Below are 17231 nucleotides of genomic sequence, written 5' to 3' on the forward strand. Positions count from 1 at the left end.
ACCTCCCTACCCTTTCTCTCAAGACGCAGAAGCAGCAACACTCATTGGACCAAGATGCTGCCAACCAAAGTGCGCCAGTAAACGTCGCGTAAAAAAATCGTCGCAGCGCTTCGTGAAACTTATCTACCCACTGGCACACCAGTCGACAAAGGTTGCAGTGATTGCTCCGATACTGCTATCAAGCCAGATATGTGGCGGTCTTATCGCAGACAGCGCTCTGCGTCAACACAACGAACTAACAATGTCATGCACGGGAATAAAAAATTAACAGGCAGGCGAGTACCAAGAGGGCTCATATCCGGGAGAGCGCCCCTGTCGCCGCTAGGTGGCGTACCGCTAGGTGGCGCGGATAGGCAGTCTGGCACGCGCTCGCGTGGTCCGCAAACTTTTGTGGTTGACTGTACATAACAGCCTTGCTTGCCCTTACCAGCCGTCTGAATTCATTCAGATCTCGAGCACTACAGTTAGCTTAGTTATTATCTATTTTTCTCGAGGTACTTCCTGTGCCCACCCACGCATTGCGTAAGTCTCAGCGACAACAAGCATGCACTGAAAGAATACGACGCTCCCAACTCAGATGCGGTTAATTCAATTTAAATTTATTGAGCTTCAAAAACATTTGCAGACTACTTGCGAACTGTGGACGTGATATCAGCTATGTAGTATCCTTTAGAGAGAGAAATAAAGGATGCGCAGCGATGGTTTTTGTGAAGTTGGCAAAAACCGTTTGTATGTGTATGTATGTATGTATAAAACCGTTTGTATTAGCCACAGTGCGCTGACGCTGAGGATGCGCGTTCCTCTCATGTTTGTTGCCCTTTGCGCATTGTAGTCACGTGACGAAGACGTGACATTTCACGAGAACCTTGAAATGGACCCCATGCTGCCTCGAGTTCTCTTGCTTAGTTTCCGGTAAAAGATGGAATTCTGCCCCGTTGGACGGCGGATGCTTGTGGTCGCCTCGCAGCTCCGCACTTTCCACACAGGGTGTTTCACTTAACTTGGGCCAAATTTTAAAAAGATGAAAATTCTAGGTAGCCGGACCGAACCAAGGTAATGTTGTTTGCCGTTGCTTAGAGATGATCAGACTGTTTTTGCATCCTACCTAATTGGATAATTAGTCTTAAATAATTAATCGACTTATCAATTATTATTATTAGATTAAAAGTGTCAATGATAAAATTCTAGAGCAACATGAGACACTCCCGATACAGCTTTCCGTTGTTCAATACGTGCTGCATAAAATTGTTTTTCCGAGCGTGAAAGATGACCGCGAATACTCGCAAAGTTCCTCGAGCGGCCTGTCAACCGGCAATGTTGCGTGTATTCGAGGGCACCTTTCACGCTCGGAAAAACACTTTTGTGCAGCACGTGTAGAACAACGGAAAGCTGTATCGGGAGTGTCTCATGTTGCTCTAGAATTTTATCATTGACACTTTTAATCTAATAATAATAATTGATAAGTCGATTAATTAATTAAGAGTAATTATCCAATTAGGTAGGATGCAAAAATAGTCTGAGCATCTCTAAGCAACGGCAAACAACATTACCTTGGTTCGGTCCAGCAATGTTACATTTGGAAATTTTTAAACATTCGCCCAAGTTACGTGAAACACCCAGCTAGATTTAACGGATGCCAGTGCGGAGGTGGTCTTTTTTCAACCATCGCACGAGCACACCATGGAACATGATGATGATTACAATGATGATGATGATTAAAATTGCTTATGACGACGACTATCGGGGCCTTTAGAAATAAGTTCCCTAATGTGTTCTTTATTGTTTGCGTTTTAGGCCTATTTGTCTTTGTTTCGGTGCACTTTTCATTGCCTCCGGTGGGGCCAATGTCCCTAGTGGGTACGTGCCATGTTCTGAAGCAACAACAAGAACAGCTGTGGCTCATACGCGCACTCTGGGGAATCGGCCCAGAAAAGCGCGGGGTTAAACAAATATTTTATGTTGCCATGAAAAAGTCTGTGAAGCTTTTGGTGAATGAGATAGGCCAACAGCTTATTAGTAGCAGGCTTGCTTGTTTTCTTACAAGGAAGTAATAAAATAAATTTAAAAAAACGGGTGGTGCCCAGTGTCTGGCTTTCCTTTCCTTGTTTCATTCTTTTTTTCATTCTTTCTATCTTTCTTTCTTCCTCAAAACTGCGCGCTCTTGCACGGCGGCTGCCGCAACACCACATACTTGCCAAAACCAACGCCTGATAATATGTATTGCAAATAATGACAACTGATTACTTACGTGCAAGACACAAAATGGTAAATACCTGATCTACACAAGTCAATACAACCTTAAATCTAGTTCTAATACGCACAATTGCGCTGTCATGTGTCGCAAAACTAACGAGAGTAACACTGTTGCGCTTCACAAACGGCATGAGTTCTTCTAGAATGTAATCCATTGGGCGTTTACTTCACAGCGGACCACACTGGGGCATTTCCCTGAGAACGTCAGCATACAACGGATGCTGCTTTTGAATTGCTATTCGTATCACCCATTAAAACGCCGAGTTGCTTCACGCTTCATCGGTTATACTTAGATGATGCGTGGGAGGTTACGTCTCTTTAGCAGAGTACTATGCTGGGCGAGTTGATGCATACTTCGACATATCGTGGCGCAAATTAAGAAACCTGTGGGGAAAAATTTACCAGAAAAAGCATGAGGTATCTTCGACATAAGGCGACAGCTAATATATAAGTTCAGTTAAGATACGCAATATAAACCATACAAGCACGAAACGCGCGGGGAGACTATCGGAGACAAGCATAAAAAAAACTATATTCACTCTGGTTAGGGTATGGTAAAATAAGTAATGGTAAAGAAAGTTTATATCGTTTATAGTGCGCATCTTCACTGAGCCCATATACTGGGTGTTGCATTCTCAAATAAATTTAGTTGCAAGTAAAATGACGCTCTTTCTGTCTGCTTCTTCATTCCACGGGTTTTATACTTTGCGCCACAGATCGTCTGGAGAATGTTCCTTCTTAGTGCTGTTAGTATATGCGCGCGTAGTAGGAGGGAAAAAACGCTTACCTTCTTGTATCCCTTAAATAAATAACTGCAGGCTCCATCATCATATAACCCCTTGATTTAATTAAGTGGTTTTTTATACCGTGAGCCTTGACAGGACGCATGTCGTCACATTGTTTTGACGACGCAGGCAGGAAGACTGGGAGGGAGCTATGTAACTACAGGGTGTTTATTTTTAAGCTTTACGGAATTTTTAGAAATCGCCTGTGGCAGGTAGCATAATTCTTATCATTGAGCTGGGTTATTCGATCGATGAGGCGGACATTAGTAGCACGAGAAATCGAAACGCATATTCAACTAATGGACAAATACTCACTAATTAAATTCTTAGTTAATTGCTTTACGACACATTGCAATTTAATAATTGTAGCCAGTGAGCTTGTCAGGCGTATCCACTTGGAATGAATTTCCAGAATGACACCAGCTTGGAGATATGCGCCATCAAACTCGCCGTAAAAATTCACTGTTGTTCCTCTTACTTTTTTTAGCAAAATGCTGTTTTATACATTGAAGCACAAAAGTAACTGAAACACCCATATATTTCGTCCACACTTTCGGAAATAATATCTCGAAACTGGTGTCATCCAGTAACTACAGTAACTAGAGACACAGGGTTGGTATTGATACAGTAAGAAAAGTTTGAATGGAGATGTTGGCGATGTTTGCTATGTTCTCTTTCCTCTCTATGCCTTGTGCTACAGACCACATTCCTTTGCCAAGCCAACTCGTGGCTCTCTGGCTGTGTCTCCTCGAAATTATGGCGTCGAAAAGTTATATATATTTCCTTGAACTCGTAGCGTCCTTGAGTGAATAAACCTCTTCTAAATATATATATATATGTATATATATATATATATATATATATATATATATATATGTCTATTAGATTTGATTCGACAGAAAGTGTTGAAGCGTAAATGCAACTTGCATTGTTGCGCTCCCTTCGCGCTCTGTTTGAACGTTTTACTTACTTTAGGCAAATAATGTAAACTTCAAGAGTGTTTTGAGAGGCTTAGTTTTCATCATTGAGAAACCTTTGCGCTACGAATTGAGCTGCCATGGCTGCCATGGTTATCCCATTCTTTTACTACCCTATTAAACCGAAGTATACTGCTGCAGCGGCATGCGCTATTGTCAACCATGCGTATACGACCCATGTATTTGTCATATGGCAACGGGCGACAGTGCGGGCTTCGCCGCTGCGCGTAGTAGCCTGTATACCAATCCTTTCCGACGAGCACGCGCAGTACATTCATGTAAAAATTACGGCAGGTCTTACACTCTGTAACACAAGAAGGCGAAAGCCTGGTTCCCGTTTGGTAACGAATGAAGCTATACAATCGGGCTTACACTTCTTTGTACGACATATTGGTAACGTATCAAGTTATGCAATTAAGTTAGACTTCTTGCAAGACACAACGAGCCGCAGTGGCAAGTAAACATGTGGCACTAAGACGACCTCCTGAACGCCGCATATGAACACTTAACGTAGTACCTAAAGTGCAGCATGTTAGTGCATGCACGCACTAGGCCACACTTTTAGTCAGCGAGATGGCTGCGACGTGACGTGTGTAAGCACGCACACACTAGGCACACATTTAGTAAGCCAGAACAGTGGAGCAGCCGTGGCTTCGAGGGAGCGGGCTCGCCTGGCACGTCGGAGGCCCCGGTTGGATTCTCACCCAGACCGAAATGCAAAAAATTTTCTTTTCAAAGCCGCTAATTTACTTTGTCTACAGGAACCTCCCTGAGAAATGTGACGTCAGTCCGAGCATTTTTCTGCGGCGTCGCTCATTCTCGTCACCGCACAATTTCGTCAAGGTCACTGCCAAGGGCACCGCCAACATAGACACCTAAGGCTTTCGCCTGAAGAATGTGGCCACACTGCACCGGCTTTTCAGCTCGTGGAACTCTGCTGGCACTGTTGATTACATCGGTGCGTCGGACTGCAGAGTGTCTTATCGTCGTCGACTTTTGTCGAAATTCTGGGAACGTTTACATGTTGGTGCGTATACCCCTGCCACCGCTGCTACTAAACTTCCACTGACAACTGACTAACCGTGGTAGAACAAGGAATGTCACTGAATGCAACGTTGCGACGTTTCGACAAGAGGACTCGTCTTCGTCAGGGTAGCAACTGCTTTCCTTAGCAGCGTTGTTTATGTACGTGTAGCTCGCTCTTTCTCACCCACAAGAGGGGAGGAGAGGAATCAGCCAGTACGCGGAGTGCGCGGATGTAACATTGTTCGAAAGAAAAGAAAAAAGAAAAAAGGGGGAGGGGGAGAAACAAAAGAATCAGAAAGCTCTCCTTCGTGCATAGCGTTCGTCGCCAGCGTTTCCAGGTAAATGATACGGTTAGATAAGTTGCAGTTGCCAGGAAGCGTGAGAAGCAATCAGGGATCTTTGAATACCATCGCATTCCACTCTTATAAGCAAAGCTTAAGCGCCCTCCAAGTTTCTTTAGTTCTTTAATGTCCTATAACAATCTCACGTTTGATCACAGCATATACGGGTAAATGATGATGAGTGGGCATCGGAGGAATCATCATTAGCACAAACGCACGTGCAGTACTCTAGTATACGCAGCCATTTAAGCCGGAAAGCCATCACATGACGGCTGAGAGAGTATACCCCCCGTATTCATAAACGCCCTCCAACCGCCTTGGGCAGCGCGTTCGAAACGCTTGAAGGTAAGGCGGAGAGGCCACAGCGTTACACCAGCTTTTACACGGGCCGTGTAGCACAAACCGTTATAACGCGGCCTTTCGTTAATGTTGGGTATTTATTGCCATCGTGGTGCGTGTGTCTATGTGCGCTTCTGGCGTTGTACGTCGCGCGCTCGGAAGCGAGGGGTCCCTGGTTGATTCCGCGCTACGGACACAACTTCGGAATTTTTTTTCTCATTTTTCTCAGACTGGTTACACACTACTACTACGACGACGGGGACGGAACGGGTGCCGCTATAAGGAGTTTCGCTCCTAAAACATTGTGGTGGTCAGCTGAGATGAACCTATGAAAAATTTGGAGGACGCTGAAGCTTCGCTTTTAAGAGTGGAACGTGATAGCATTCAAAGATCCCTGACTGCTTCACACGCTTCCCGACAACTGCAGCTTAAGCAACCGTAATGGCTACCGGGAAACACTCGCGGCGAACGCTATGCACGAAGGCGAGCTTTCTGGTAGAAACGCGGCCTCTGGCGTGGGGCGATCCCGGAGTATTGTGCAGCCGCGTTCCCCCCAAAATTGCAGAATTTTCATGTTACCGTTTTTGTTTCGTCCTTCTAATATTTCAGTCTGAGAAGATTTAACATAAAAGGCATGCACTGTGGGTGTTTTGTTTCATGACATTTGTTTGTGGATTGTCATTCTCAAAATTCCGAGGAATAGCTTTGCCAAGAATGCAATACAAGCTATGAGCAACAATAATGATAGAATGGTGTGCAATATAACCCGCATATACCGCATGTCATATAAGAAAGTGTGGCATATACATGTACCTAAATATATTCGGACGGTCTGCGTGGTTTGGGATGATTTTCTCTGCCACCCGCCGACATTGCACGAGGACGCCGGTTGACGACGCCGGGTTTTCTGCGACACGGGGCCCTTAACGCTGTCGCGTTAAAATATATGGGTTGGGTGGTGTTTAGTTGCTATAAAGATGCAACAGGTAGGCAAGCAGTTGCTGGTTTAGAAGCAGGGATGACAAAAATGGAAACGGAACCAAACATGCAAGCAGCACTGAGCGGGCCGATCGTCCCACAAAGCAGTAAATAAGAGAAATAGAGGTTGGAACACCCTAAAAAAGAAAAAAAAAGAAAACAAAGGAAGCGAGAGAGAAAAAGTCACAGGCCTGCGCGGCACACGCAGCACAGTCACAGCGTAAGCTGGTGGAGCGGCTCAAGAGTAGCTCCAATTTGGGCACCACACACAAGAGCGTCTTCGCGGCAGTCTGTTCGCCTCGTTTTGACGAGAACGATCTCAACTGTGCGCCCGGCGTTGTCGGCGAGCTGCGGCTTCTAATGCTCTCTGCACAGCAGTCTGCTGAGCCCGTTCAAGCCTTACAACTGCAACTTACATGTCGGGCACGCCATGTTTGCAGGAACCTTACCTAGATGGCGCCACCATACTGGCGGAGGCTCGAGTCGTCTCACCCTGCGTGCTTGGGAGCGTTTTAAAGCATGTTTCCGCTGACCACCAGCAAGCGCTTGCGTGGCTCACTGGGCTTCTTCGATTTTTCACTTCTCGCTACCCGCGGGCTGCCAGAGCCAGCCAGAGCGCCTTCGTTTTTCTCGGGTTGCTCCGCCACCGCGTGACGCGCTTCCGCCGCGAGTTCGTTTTTCTCGGGCTGGACGGTTCGGGATATACCCGCGGGCTGCCAGAACCTGCCAGGACGATTTTGTTCTGGCTGCTCTCTGGAAGTTCTGTGGCTAGCAGACGACAAAAAGAGGCGATGAGCGCTCGCCGCCATCTTTGTGGGGACTTGACGGATTGCAGCGCGGGCGCTTGAGTACTTTTACCTCGCTCAGCCAACTGGCTTGCGTCGAACGCTAGCGCGCGCCGCCCCGGCTGTTGTGGTTTTGGACTTCGTCTCGCGTACTCGTCGGCGCGGTGCGTGGATCGCTGATTGCGTTGCTTCTAGCGTTATCTTACGAGGGTTCTAACGCACCGTTCCGCCTTGCGAGGCGGTGCCATACGAGCGTAGGCGAACCATTTGAAGCATTCTTTTGTGTGTGTGTGCCATGAATGCTTCTTCCCCGCGTAAACAGCGCGCGCGGCGCTGTCACCGCGGGCGCTGGTCGATTATGCTTGCATGGTATTTTCATCGTGTTCCGCGTAAGTTGTTCGCGAAGTTGTAGACGCTCAATTCCCACACATCGCGGTGCCTTTTCGGTTCATTCTTTCTCTAGTGGTAACCCTTTTAATTCACATCGCTCGCGTATATGCGGCGATATCTTTTTTCTGCAGTTATATAGCGAAGGCGTCGCAGCTATAGCCCATGTTCGCTCCGTCTCTCCGTCGTATGCTTTGGTGGCAGCTCTAAACCGCCGTTGATGTTAAAGGAATACACTGGTTGAGATTAATAGTGACCACACGTATATTAGGTTAATTATTACTCTCATGATCAACCAATACTGTTTTTCGTGTAAAGCTTTTTCGCTGGTCACAGGTGGCGTGCATTTTCATGCGCCAGCCGCAGCCCCAGCTCCTTCAGCACAGGAGCAGAATTGAAAGGAGCACTATCAACCGAAATAAACTTTCTGAAATCGAATTCAAGCATGTCGATGGGCACGAAATTTTACGTGTTATGCCGTACCCGCTTTTTTCGTGTCTTGTCAAATGACTTCAAATGTCGCCGGTGGCCGACCTCCTCGAGGCATCCTCGAGCGATCGCTATTTCGCGATTATTTACGTGCGATTTTGCGTCTTGGCATCGGACGCGTCACAGGCCGTTTGTTACGCTGTGCAAAGCGAGATGCCCAGTCGCGCGAAATCTCGCAAAAGATTATCGTTTCCCCGAATACAGCTGTATATTTTCACGGTGGCAACGCAAGAAATGGGCCGACTACGCCGCGCGCGCGCCGCCCACGCCGGTCACTGTCATGCGGGTAGCATGTTTAGGTTTATCCTGCGGCCAGCGCTGTCCCGGCGTTCGATTTTGCAAACTTCGGGCAGCTCCGGGTTGTCTTTGGATCCCAGCCCACGCGACTTCCTATCATAGCCGGAACTATCTGGCTGCCGTCTGGCTGCCAGCGGGCGGCCAGAACTCCGAAAATCGAAGAAGCCCAGTGGTGGAGTATTCGGCTCCCTCGGAGCGGGCGCGGGTGCGATCCCGGCGGAAATCGGGTACTTTTTTCGCGTTTCCGGCGATAGCGGTTACGCGACGGACGCCGCCGGCGGCGGCATCATCGCGACCCGAAACGGCTATTGGAATGAGCCCATAACAGCTTACGCTGTAAAAAAAGAAGGCCGGTAGATGAAACTGACCTTTTAACAAGACGTGTTCAGTTGGGTGTAAAGTACAATTGCATATCTTTTGGAAATTGAGGAAGAGAAAAACGAGACGGACCAAAAATAATTAGTGGTGGGTGAATATTCGAAGTTCAAAATACGAATCAAATAATTCACCATAACTATTCGTATTCGGAGAGAAACTATTCGGCATTTTCGAATATTCCACTCTATCAAAATATTTCGCAGCAGCGGAACCTTAAGGTCTGATTACTGCTTTCTGTTTGGTAAACAAATATCGGAAATAATCAGATGCGAGACGACAAAAGTTCTAGCAGCAATGCAGAAACAAAATGGGAAATGCAAGGTTTGTTTATGATTTCGTAGCAGAAGCCTACATGGCAACTAATGATTTTCGCTTGCATTCTGTCCTTTGTCTCTGTGGCAGTACAGCCATTGTAGCAGTTTATTCGTTTACGCCTAAAGCTGTGATGTTTTCCTTCCATCAGGCACCTTTATGTGTGTCTACAGCGAATGAGTAGCTTTTTTCGACAACTTTTTAACTTTATTCGGCAACCATTTATTTAGGGTTCTCTTTAAAAACCTAGTCATACGTCAGGAACACGGGGAATGCGCGAGATGGAAACTCAAGACGATGAGAAACACGAGAACACGATGAGTCTTACAGCAGCCATTTTTGCTTGAAGAACTTGTGTCTGACCAGGCTTTAATGTTGTTGATAGGCTATGCGGCCAGCTTTTCTAAAAATGACATTAGTGATGTCGTGTTTAAAACGACTAAATTGTCCCTCGCGGTTAGCTGTGTTTTGCACTAATCCGTAGAAGCGTTATACTTAATTACACGGAAAGAAATATTTATGCTGTAAATATATATGCGCGTGCGTGTCACTTTTCGATTTTCGATTCGATGTTCGATACTTACCATTCGCATTCGATTCAGATTCGAAAAAGTTAATATTCGGCCATCTCTAATTTACGGCAATATTTTTTCTCAATGCAAATGGCGATTTGCAGTAATATCTGCGTCGGTTTAAATGAATTTAGTCTTTTATTTCAGTCTCACTTCTAGATTAATCTAGGATACTGATGGCATCAGAAATCTACGTTCAGGTGCGAGTAGCGCGCAATCTTCGTCTATGCTACAAGATATTCTCAGGCAATTATTTAGCCACCGTCGTACAAAAAGACGGGAACGGTGAACAAAAGAACAAAGACTACGACTTTAGACAGGGAACTGTAGCAGACGAAAAATAAGATGCGGTGTCGGTTAGAAATACGGCGTATGCAGATCGTGTTTGCTATATCGTTAGCAGCAAATTGGAAGACAGGCAGCTGCGGCGCACGTGTACACAGCGACACAGAGGGGTAAGCCAGGACTTTATGGCAGGTGTAATAGATGGGGAGCAAACTGAAGAAAGGGGGGCTCCATTGATCGATATGGACGACTACAGCCAGCAGCTTTGGCTTCGGATACGCGCAGCTAAATCTTCCGCTCTTTCCTGTCGGGGCCATGCAAATAAGCGCGCGCGCGAAATGCATCTGCACGCCCGAAGACCCCTCGCGGAACACCTTAACTTAAGCGGGGCACGATTTCACGCTGCGCCGTACGTCTCTTCTGCTTTTCACGGGGTCCTTCCCTCTGGGGCCCACCGGTCTCCGGCTTCGAACTTTTATAGCCTGCGACGAAGCTCCAGTCCTTGCCCCCTCCGAGAGCGTACCGGACCATGAGCGCGTCACGACGTATGATAATGATACGGCGCGCGGAGAGGTGCACAGTATATGCGCGCATATGACTCGTCGGCGGACCCTCGCCACGTGTTGTATCTCAGTGAGAATGAGATTATGCTTTCGCGGCGGGGGAGGGAAAAACTCTTCCCGCTTCGCCTCCGAGATGCCCCAAGGTCCCTGCTTTTTTTTTTCTTCCGAGCCGGAGAGTACGCAAGCACGGCTGAGTCGTGGTGTGCAATTACCGCGGGGCCTCAACGTTAATGCCCCTCCGAGAGTCGCGCGCTGGACGACGGATGAAGGAAAAGGTAATTACAAAGAGCCGCAGACGAGGCAGGCAAGGTCGATCGTCTCTCCGTCGTCGGTAAGGGCGATCGGGGGAGGGGGGGAGGGGGGTAAGCGGTGCACTTCGCTTATCGTCTATTGCCCTCCCCCCTCCTCGCGATGCGGCGGCGGCGGCCTTTTACAAGCACGGCTTTTAAAGCCCATACATCATGGGCGCACGCAACCGGGCCCGCTCAAGACGCTGCGGACCCCCTTTCCGAAACGCGCGAAGGTTGTCGACTTCAGACAAAAGAAAAGCAAAGAGACACACGCGAGCGGAGTTGGAGAGCGCGATCTCGAATTAAGATGGGGACCGCGTGAGTCGCAGCGCGAGCTTACATGCATGCATGCATGCGAAAGCTTGACTTTGATCCACATAACGTGGCAAGTGGGTTAAGAAAAACCGGACCCCTCCTCCCCCCCCCCCCCCTTTCCTCTCCTCATTCACGGTTCCACGAGTCAAAGGCGTCGCAATGTTTTTCATCGGGAACTCGGGCAGCATTGCGATCGTGGTCTCGCCGGATCTGAATCAAGGATCGCGAGGACTTGTTTACTTTCTCACTTACTGTCTCCGGGGCCGAGCAACGCGTTATCCGGGAAGGCGAAATTGCCCCGTTTCGGCAGCTGCACAGTGGGCTCGCTGCGAGAAGGGTTTGTCAATTTCGTGCGGCGAGACGCCTGGGTGAGAACGAAAGGCGAGGGAGGTGGGAAGTTGCGTCCTTTGTGGCGGGTTCGTCTACCGGCGTTGCGCATTTTTTTGTCTATTTTTTTTCTCCTCTGCCAAGTCGGTCAGAGAGCTGTCAAGGCCCAGTTAGGAGCTCCTCGCCTCCGCAACGGCCGCCACGTGCTTCTCCAGCCCGTACGGTGAGGCCGAACCACTCGCTTACTCAAACCCTCTCTCGAGGCTTTTGTGTTCGAACTGGCCAAAGTGGTGCCCACGTCATGGTGCACAGACCACGCCTATGGGGGCCATAACGGCACTGCTTTGGCCACCGCTAGTATAAAAAGGCTTGGTTAGTGTGTGTTCAGACGCAGATCGCAGGCGCACCTCGAAGGAGTACAGTTGCGTCCACTTTTGTCTGTGACTCGACAAGATATCTTCACCATGGTACGTCCAGCGTCGCTTGTCTAGCGCTTCTGCTTGTCTTGTAGGATCCGTCGTCGAGACGACGCGTCTCGCCAGGCATGCTTTTCGCCTTGTCGCTGTTTAGCATTGTGTAAAACGCACACCGTTTTAAGCGGAAGCTTAACCGCTTGATGCATGTTAAGGGCCGGTTGGTAGTGTACTACAGTGTACCGTCATGAATTCCGCCTCCTAAGTTGCACCGATTGACTTACGTGGCTGATCTGAGTCACAGGTGACTTAGCAATACCGCGGTCGGTCACCAGTAGGGAATAAGGGCCTTTAGATTGCGCTCTTTTGTTGGAATTTCCAGTAACCGAGTAGCAAAAACTTCGTATTTACGATCGCTATCACTGGGCGTGAAATTAAATAACAGTATGAGGTTACTTCAACTCGCGGGCAGGTCATCTGTGTGTTGTGCTTGTCAGGCATAACGAGCGCCTACTTTCGTGATAGCCAATCATATATTCTACAGGCTCTGCAGTTGTAAAGGCGACTATTTTTACGAATGAATGTCACGGGACTCGCATGACCGCCCCCACCTTATATTGCTGACAAGCATCCTGGCCTAACGCTCTCCGAAGATAGGCGCCCAGAGCCTTTAATATATTCACGAACTGAGGAGTGACGAACGTGAAGAACATACTGGGGAGCCGACAACCGCTCCCTCCGCAGAGTATCGCGGTGTTCTACAGAACTACGTTTTAACGAAAGTTCTTTTGGACAATGTTTAGTCTTTGGTCTGCCTGCAAATGGCCTAGCAACATCCGCTACAATTACACAGCATACATAAGGTACGCGGGGTACCCGTGGCGATACATCTTCAAATTTCGCTTACGTTGTATTTGCCAGCGAGCCCAGAGAGACCACTGCAGACTGGGGACCTTCTAGCTGTTTGCTTTCTTCAGGCTCGCTCATTCTTATTGAAAGAAGCACAGGGAAACAACAGTTTGGATTGCGCACGCAGTATATCCCGTAGTGGCCACGACCGGCTGTCGATTTTTCGCTTTCCTGGTTTTCGGTCCTTGAGAAAACACGTTAACCGCGTTCGCGCAACTTGTTTGCGTAGCTGTTTACGACAATGGTAAAAGGATTCCCCCGAGCGAGCCATTCCGAAATTGAACAATAACTTACTTTTGCTCCGCCCGCGCCTCGCATTTTTCAAAGAACGCGCGTCGTGCGATGCTATTTTCCGCTCTCGGCCCCCCGATTTTTACTTGGCCAGACCAGACACGCGATACGGGCGTAGGCGGGCGCTTCGATCGTGGGAGAGCAAGCGAACCAAAAGGCCACGAGACGCCGGATGCATGGGCAACGCGCTCCGCTACGTCTTTCGTTCCATCTATAGGCATCTCTTCCGAGAAAATACCGACCGGATCCCCTCGGCGTTGTTCTTGCTTCGTGCCCTCCTACGACGACATTTATTCATTTTTCGTCCGGTTGCGGCGGCACCGCTGCAGCCTTCTTGGAAACAAAGCAGACAGCGACCCGTACTACAAACACCAGCGCTGCAGGGCTGCCATAAACAGCTTTAACAAAAAGTGCGAGCAAGCTAAAATCAGGAACTGAAAGGGCGAATGCTAGGAAAGCGCGAGCTTATTTCTCTCGTATTTCCGTTCCGCGGCAACTCCGCAACGCAAAACGCCGCGATGTGATTCTTGTGCGGCGGGCAAGGGGGTGGGGGTGGCAGGCGAATGGCTGCAACGGCGGACGGACGAGTGGGCGGGCGTTATGCAGCTTTTTATAACCAGAACACGTGCCCTCATAAAACAACGGCAAGGGTCTGTCTGTTCGGGCGCCCTACGTCATGGCTCTAGTTTCCTGCGCGCATGCGAACTGTTTGATGTCTAGATGAAGAAAATAGAGAGAGAGAAAATACGGAGGGGTCTTGAGAAGGAGGGGGCCTCTCTTCTTTGTGTGACGCGCTGGCCGAACGGATGTGACAGCAGAGATCGAAGGGGCGCTGGCATTGGTTCCATCGGGGATAGTCCGGTTGGAATATTTTAGTCTGAGGGAGCCGCGGTGCAGGCTTATGTCGTTCTCCAACGTTGTTTCTGTCATGGCTTTCTTGGTTGTGACAGTAGTGACATCGGGGATGCTTTTGTCCAGCTGCGCAATCGGAACTCGACTTTGATCAATCCCTTGGCCGCGAGTGATAGTTTGTGTTGGCATGGGGCTCTCCGGCGTGGCGACCTTCTATGCGTAGAGGCGAACCTTGCAGTTGGCGACGACGCAGTTCCCTGGTATCCGCTGGCACGTATAACACAATCTGAGTCCCGTTAGATAACTGCCGCTTTAACTACGTTGTTAAGTAGTAACTACAACGTGGAATAGGTCACGATTTGTCATCGCCCAAGCTTTTCATTTTTTGCTGAGATCCTTCTAAGAAGCCGGTATCGCATTAGAACGCCATTCTACTGAGAAAATGTAGACTACAATTAGGAAAAAAAAGTCAGATAGTCGCTTCGTGCTCTAAGTTTCATCTAATAAACTACTTTCCCCCGTTGGAATGCCTATGGGTAGAACATGGAAGAAATTGTCAGAAACGTCGATGTGTTATCTGAGATTTAGGCTACACTGAAAAATATTAGTTCTTCATCCTCTGAACATAAATTAATATGTTTGTAAAAATGTGTAGGCATCGGAGAGGCGAAGTAGATGTCATCCCGTAGTGGACGCAATAAATGTGAAGGTGGTTATGGTTAAAGGGCACATTCGATCAAGTAGGATTTGAAGGCGATGCATTTCTCGCAAGGGGACAGACAACTAAAGGAGACACAATCCAGCCTACTTCGTCGGGAACAATATCAAGCCGCGATCACTTGTATACGTAGGAGCGTAGTCGGTCATTTCTGCTCACTATCTCGAGGACTTCTTCTCAGGGTTAAGAACTGCCACTCACCTAATTGCGGACATATGCGGATACGGAGCGAACAATTAGGGCGCATTACCGGTGGTGCCGTGCATGGTCTTCGATCGGGGATTTACATATGCGAGGGAGGCCAAGTGCCTTTGTATCCTACTATTAAACAACTGATATCGCGAAGCCGTCGGACAGTGCATACATAATATGGCATTGTACTGAGCTTGCTGTATCTCTTGTCTTCTTTTAGCGTGTCTTTATTGCTGTAATTGTGATAACAAGCACGAAAAAATTTATGAGTGATTGTGTGTGTGTGTGGGGGGGGGGGGGGGGAGGGTATTACTGCATCTGAAAGAGGGACACAGCGGCTGCCTCTTTGAAAGGCAGGATATCGAGAGAGCAGCGGAAACGACAGCAGATGACAAAGCACAGTAACAGAAGCGCTAGAGAGATAAACGGAAACCGCACTAAGAAGTCCAGCACCAACTACACCAAATGTGTCAGAATGCACTGAAACGATTTGTTCTGGAACATCTTCCAAGCACCATCGGCCAAAGTTGGGCCAGCGCTAAAGGGGTATACGTTATCATACTGCTTCGAAATATGTTGCCCTTTCTGCATATTTTCCAAATGGAAAAAGGTACCGGCGAAGGGGCATGCCTAGGCATCTATTCATCGCTAGAAGCTCGAGAAGTCGCTTGAAGCAAGTTCACTCTTTGACTGCGACGCCTGATACACATTGGGACGGCACCTCCAGTTACGGCGTATTCCCTTTAATCACTAAATAACGTGTGGTGGGCAGTAATGTTATTTATCATGTAATGCGCGAACTACGACGGCCCACTACAACACGACGCATCAGGGAAGCACGACGGAGCTCTGGTGTGTCTTTTCGTGATTGCCAGTTGTATTTAACTCGGCCGGATATGAACGAGCCCAATATTAGGCCCTACTCAAACTTTTTTCTGCGTCTTCTACTCTTTCTTAACCTACTTTAGCCCCAATTGTAAGTGATTTCTTGTTCTCGATGTATTTTTTGCAGAAGTCCGTGTGCATTGCGCTCCTACTCCTGGCCATTGCTGCCGTGGCGTACGCTGGAATCTTCGGCGGTGGCGGTGGCTACGGACGAGGCGGCTTTGGAGGCGGCTACGGAGGCTTCGGGGGTGGTGGATACCGTGGAGGATACGGCGGAGGAGGATACGGCGGTGGATTCCGTGGAGGATACGGCGGTGGAGGATACGGCGGAGGATTCCGTGGAGGATACGGCGGCGGAGGATACGGCGGCGGAAAGGGATGGCACGGATAAACGCCCCGCTTGCATGGGGCAGGCGCGCGCAGACACCACCGCGTGTGCGGCTTGTACATTTTCGTCACATCTGTTGTTCTTGTTGAAAAAAAAATCAGAAAACCATGCAACTACTTGTGATGTTGTCTTCTTTACATTGACATACATAAGTTAAGCAGATTATGGTACCATAATTGGTATCCACTGCTCCTATCCAGATGAAGATCGAGCAGAAAAGTATATCGCAAGTCACGCAGAATCCGAAAAATGCAAAATAAGCACATTAGGAAATAAAATGAGGATAAATCCTCAAAGCATGAAATCTAACCACGGAGAAACACAGCTTAGAATGTAACAAACACTACAGATACACTACAGGTACACACAATGTTAGAAAAGAGGAAAATTGACGCAACTCAATTTTTCACAAGATGCGTGCAGTTCATTGTACATAACACAATGCATTTTCGTGGTGCAAGATTTAACACGCCCTTCTTATCCTAATGTTTATCTAGAATATACCTGACTTACAAAAAAAAAGAAAAGAACGTTTAGAGCAAGAATTGCACGTTTACAAAAAGTAGCTGTTGTCCACTGTACGAGTAGGTTCTTTAGACACATTCGTGTGCAATCAAACCTCATCAATTTGGACAACAGTCACTTTCTCGGTTCTGCATACTTGTTTTATAAGCATGGTAGGAAACTTGCCTAGCACGACAGTTGCCGGAGGGCTCGTTGAGTGCTGCAAACCACAAAACAAATGCCACTTATATGACTCAAGCTGCAGTGTTAAAAAAGCAGCATATGACAGATAAAGAGACGATAACAAGATACTCAACGACAAACTTTGATTGTCTGAGAATGCCTGTCTGAGAAAGCTCAAAGCCTGTCTAAAAGAAAGT

General features: G+C 48.0%; 1 protein-coding gene across 1 annotated transcript; it reads left to right on the forward strand.

Annotated features, from left to right (window-relative positions):
* Positions 1 to 12012: 12012 nt before the first annotated feature.
* On the forward strand, positions 12013 to 16460 carry LOC119455004 (uncharacterized). The gene is made up of 2 exons (XM_037716547.2): positions 12013 to 12166; positions 16087 to 16460. Exons 1-2 carry the CDS (start codon positions 12164 to 12166, stop codon positions 16348 to 16350), a joined length of 267 nt encoding a protein of 88 aa, XP_037572475.1. The 5' UTR covers positions 12013 to 12163; the 3' UTR covers positions 16351 to 16460.
* The last annotated feature ends 771 nt before the right edge of the window (positions 16461 to 17231 follow it).

The sequence above is a fragment of the Dermacentor silvarum genome, chromosome 6 (assembly GCF_013339745.2).
Source record: "Dermacentor silvarum isolate Dsil-2018 chromosome 6, BIME_Dsil_1.4, whole genome shotgun sequence".
NCBI classification, from domain to species: domain Eukaryota; kingdom Metazoa; phylum Arthropoda; class Arachnida; order Ixodida; family Ixodidae; genus Dermacentor; species Dermacentor silvarum.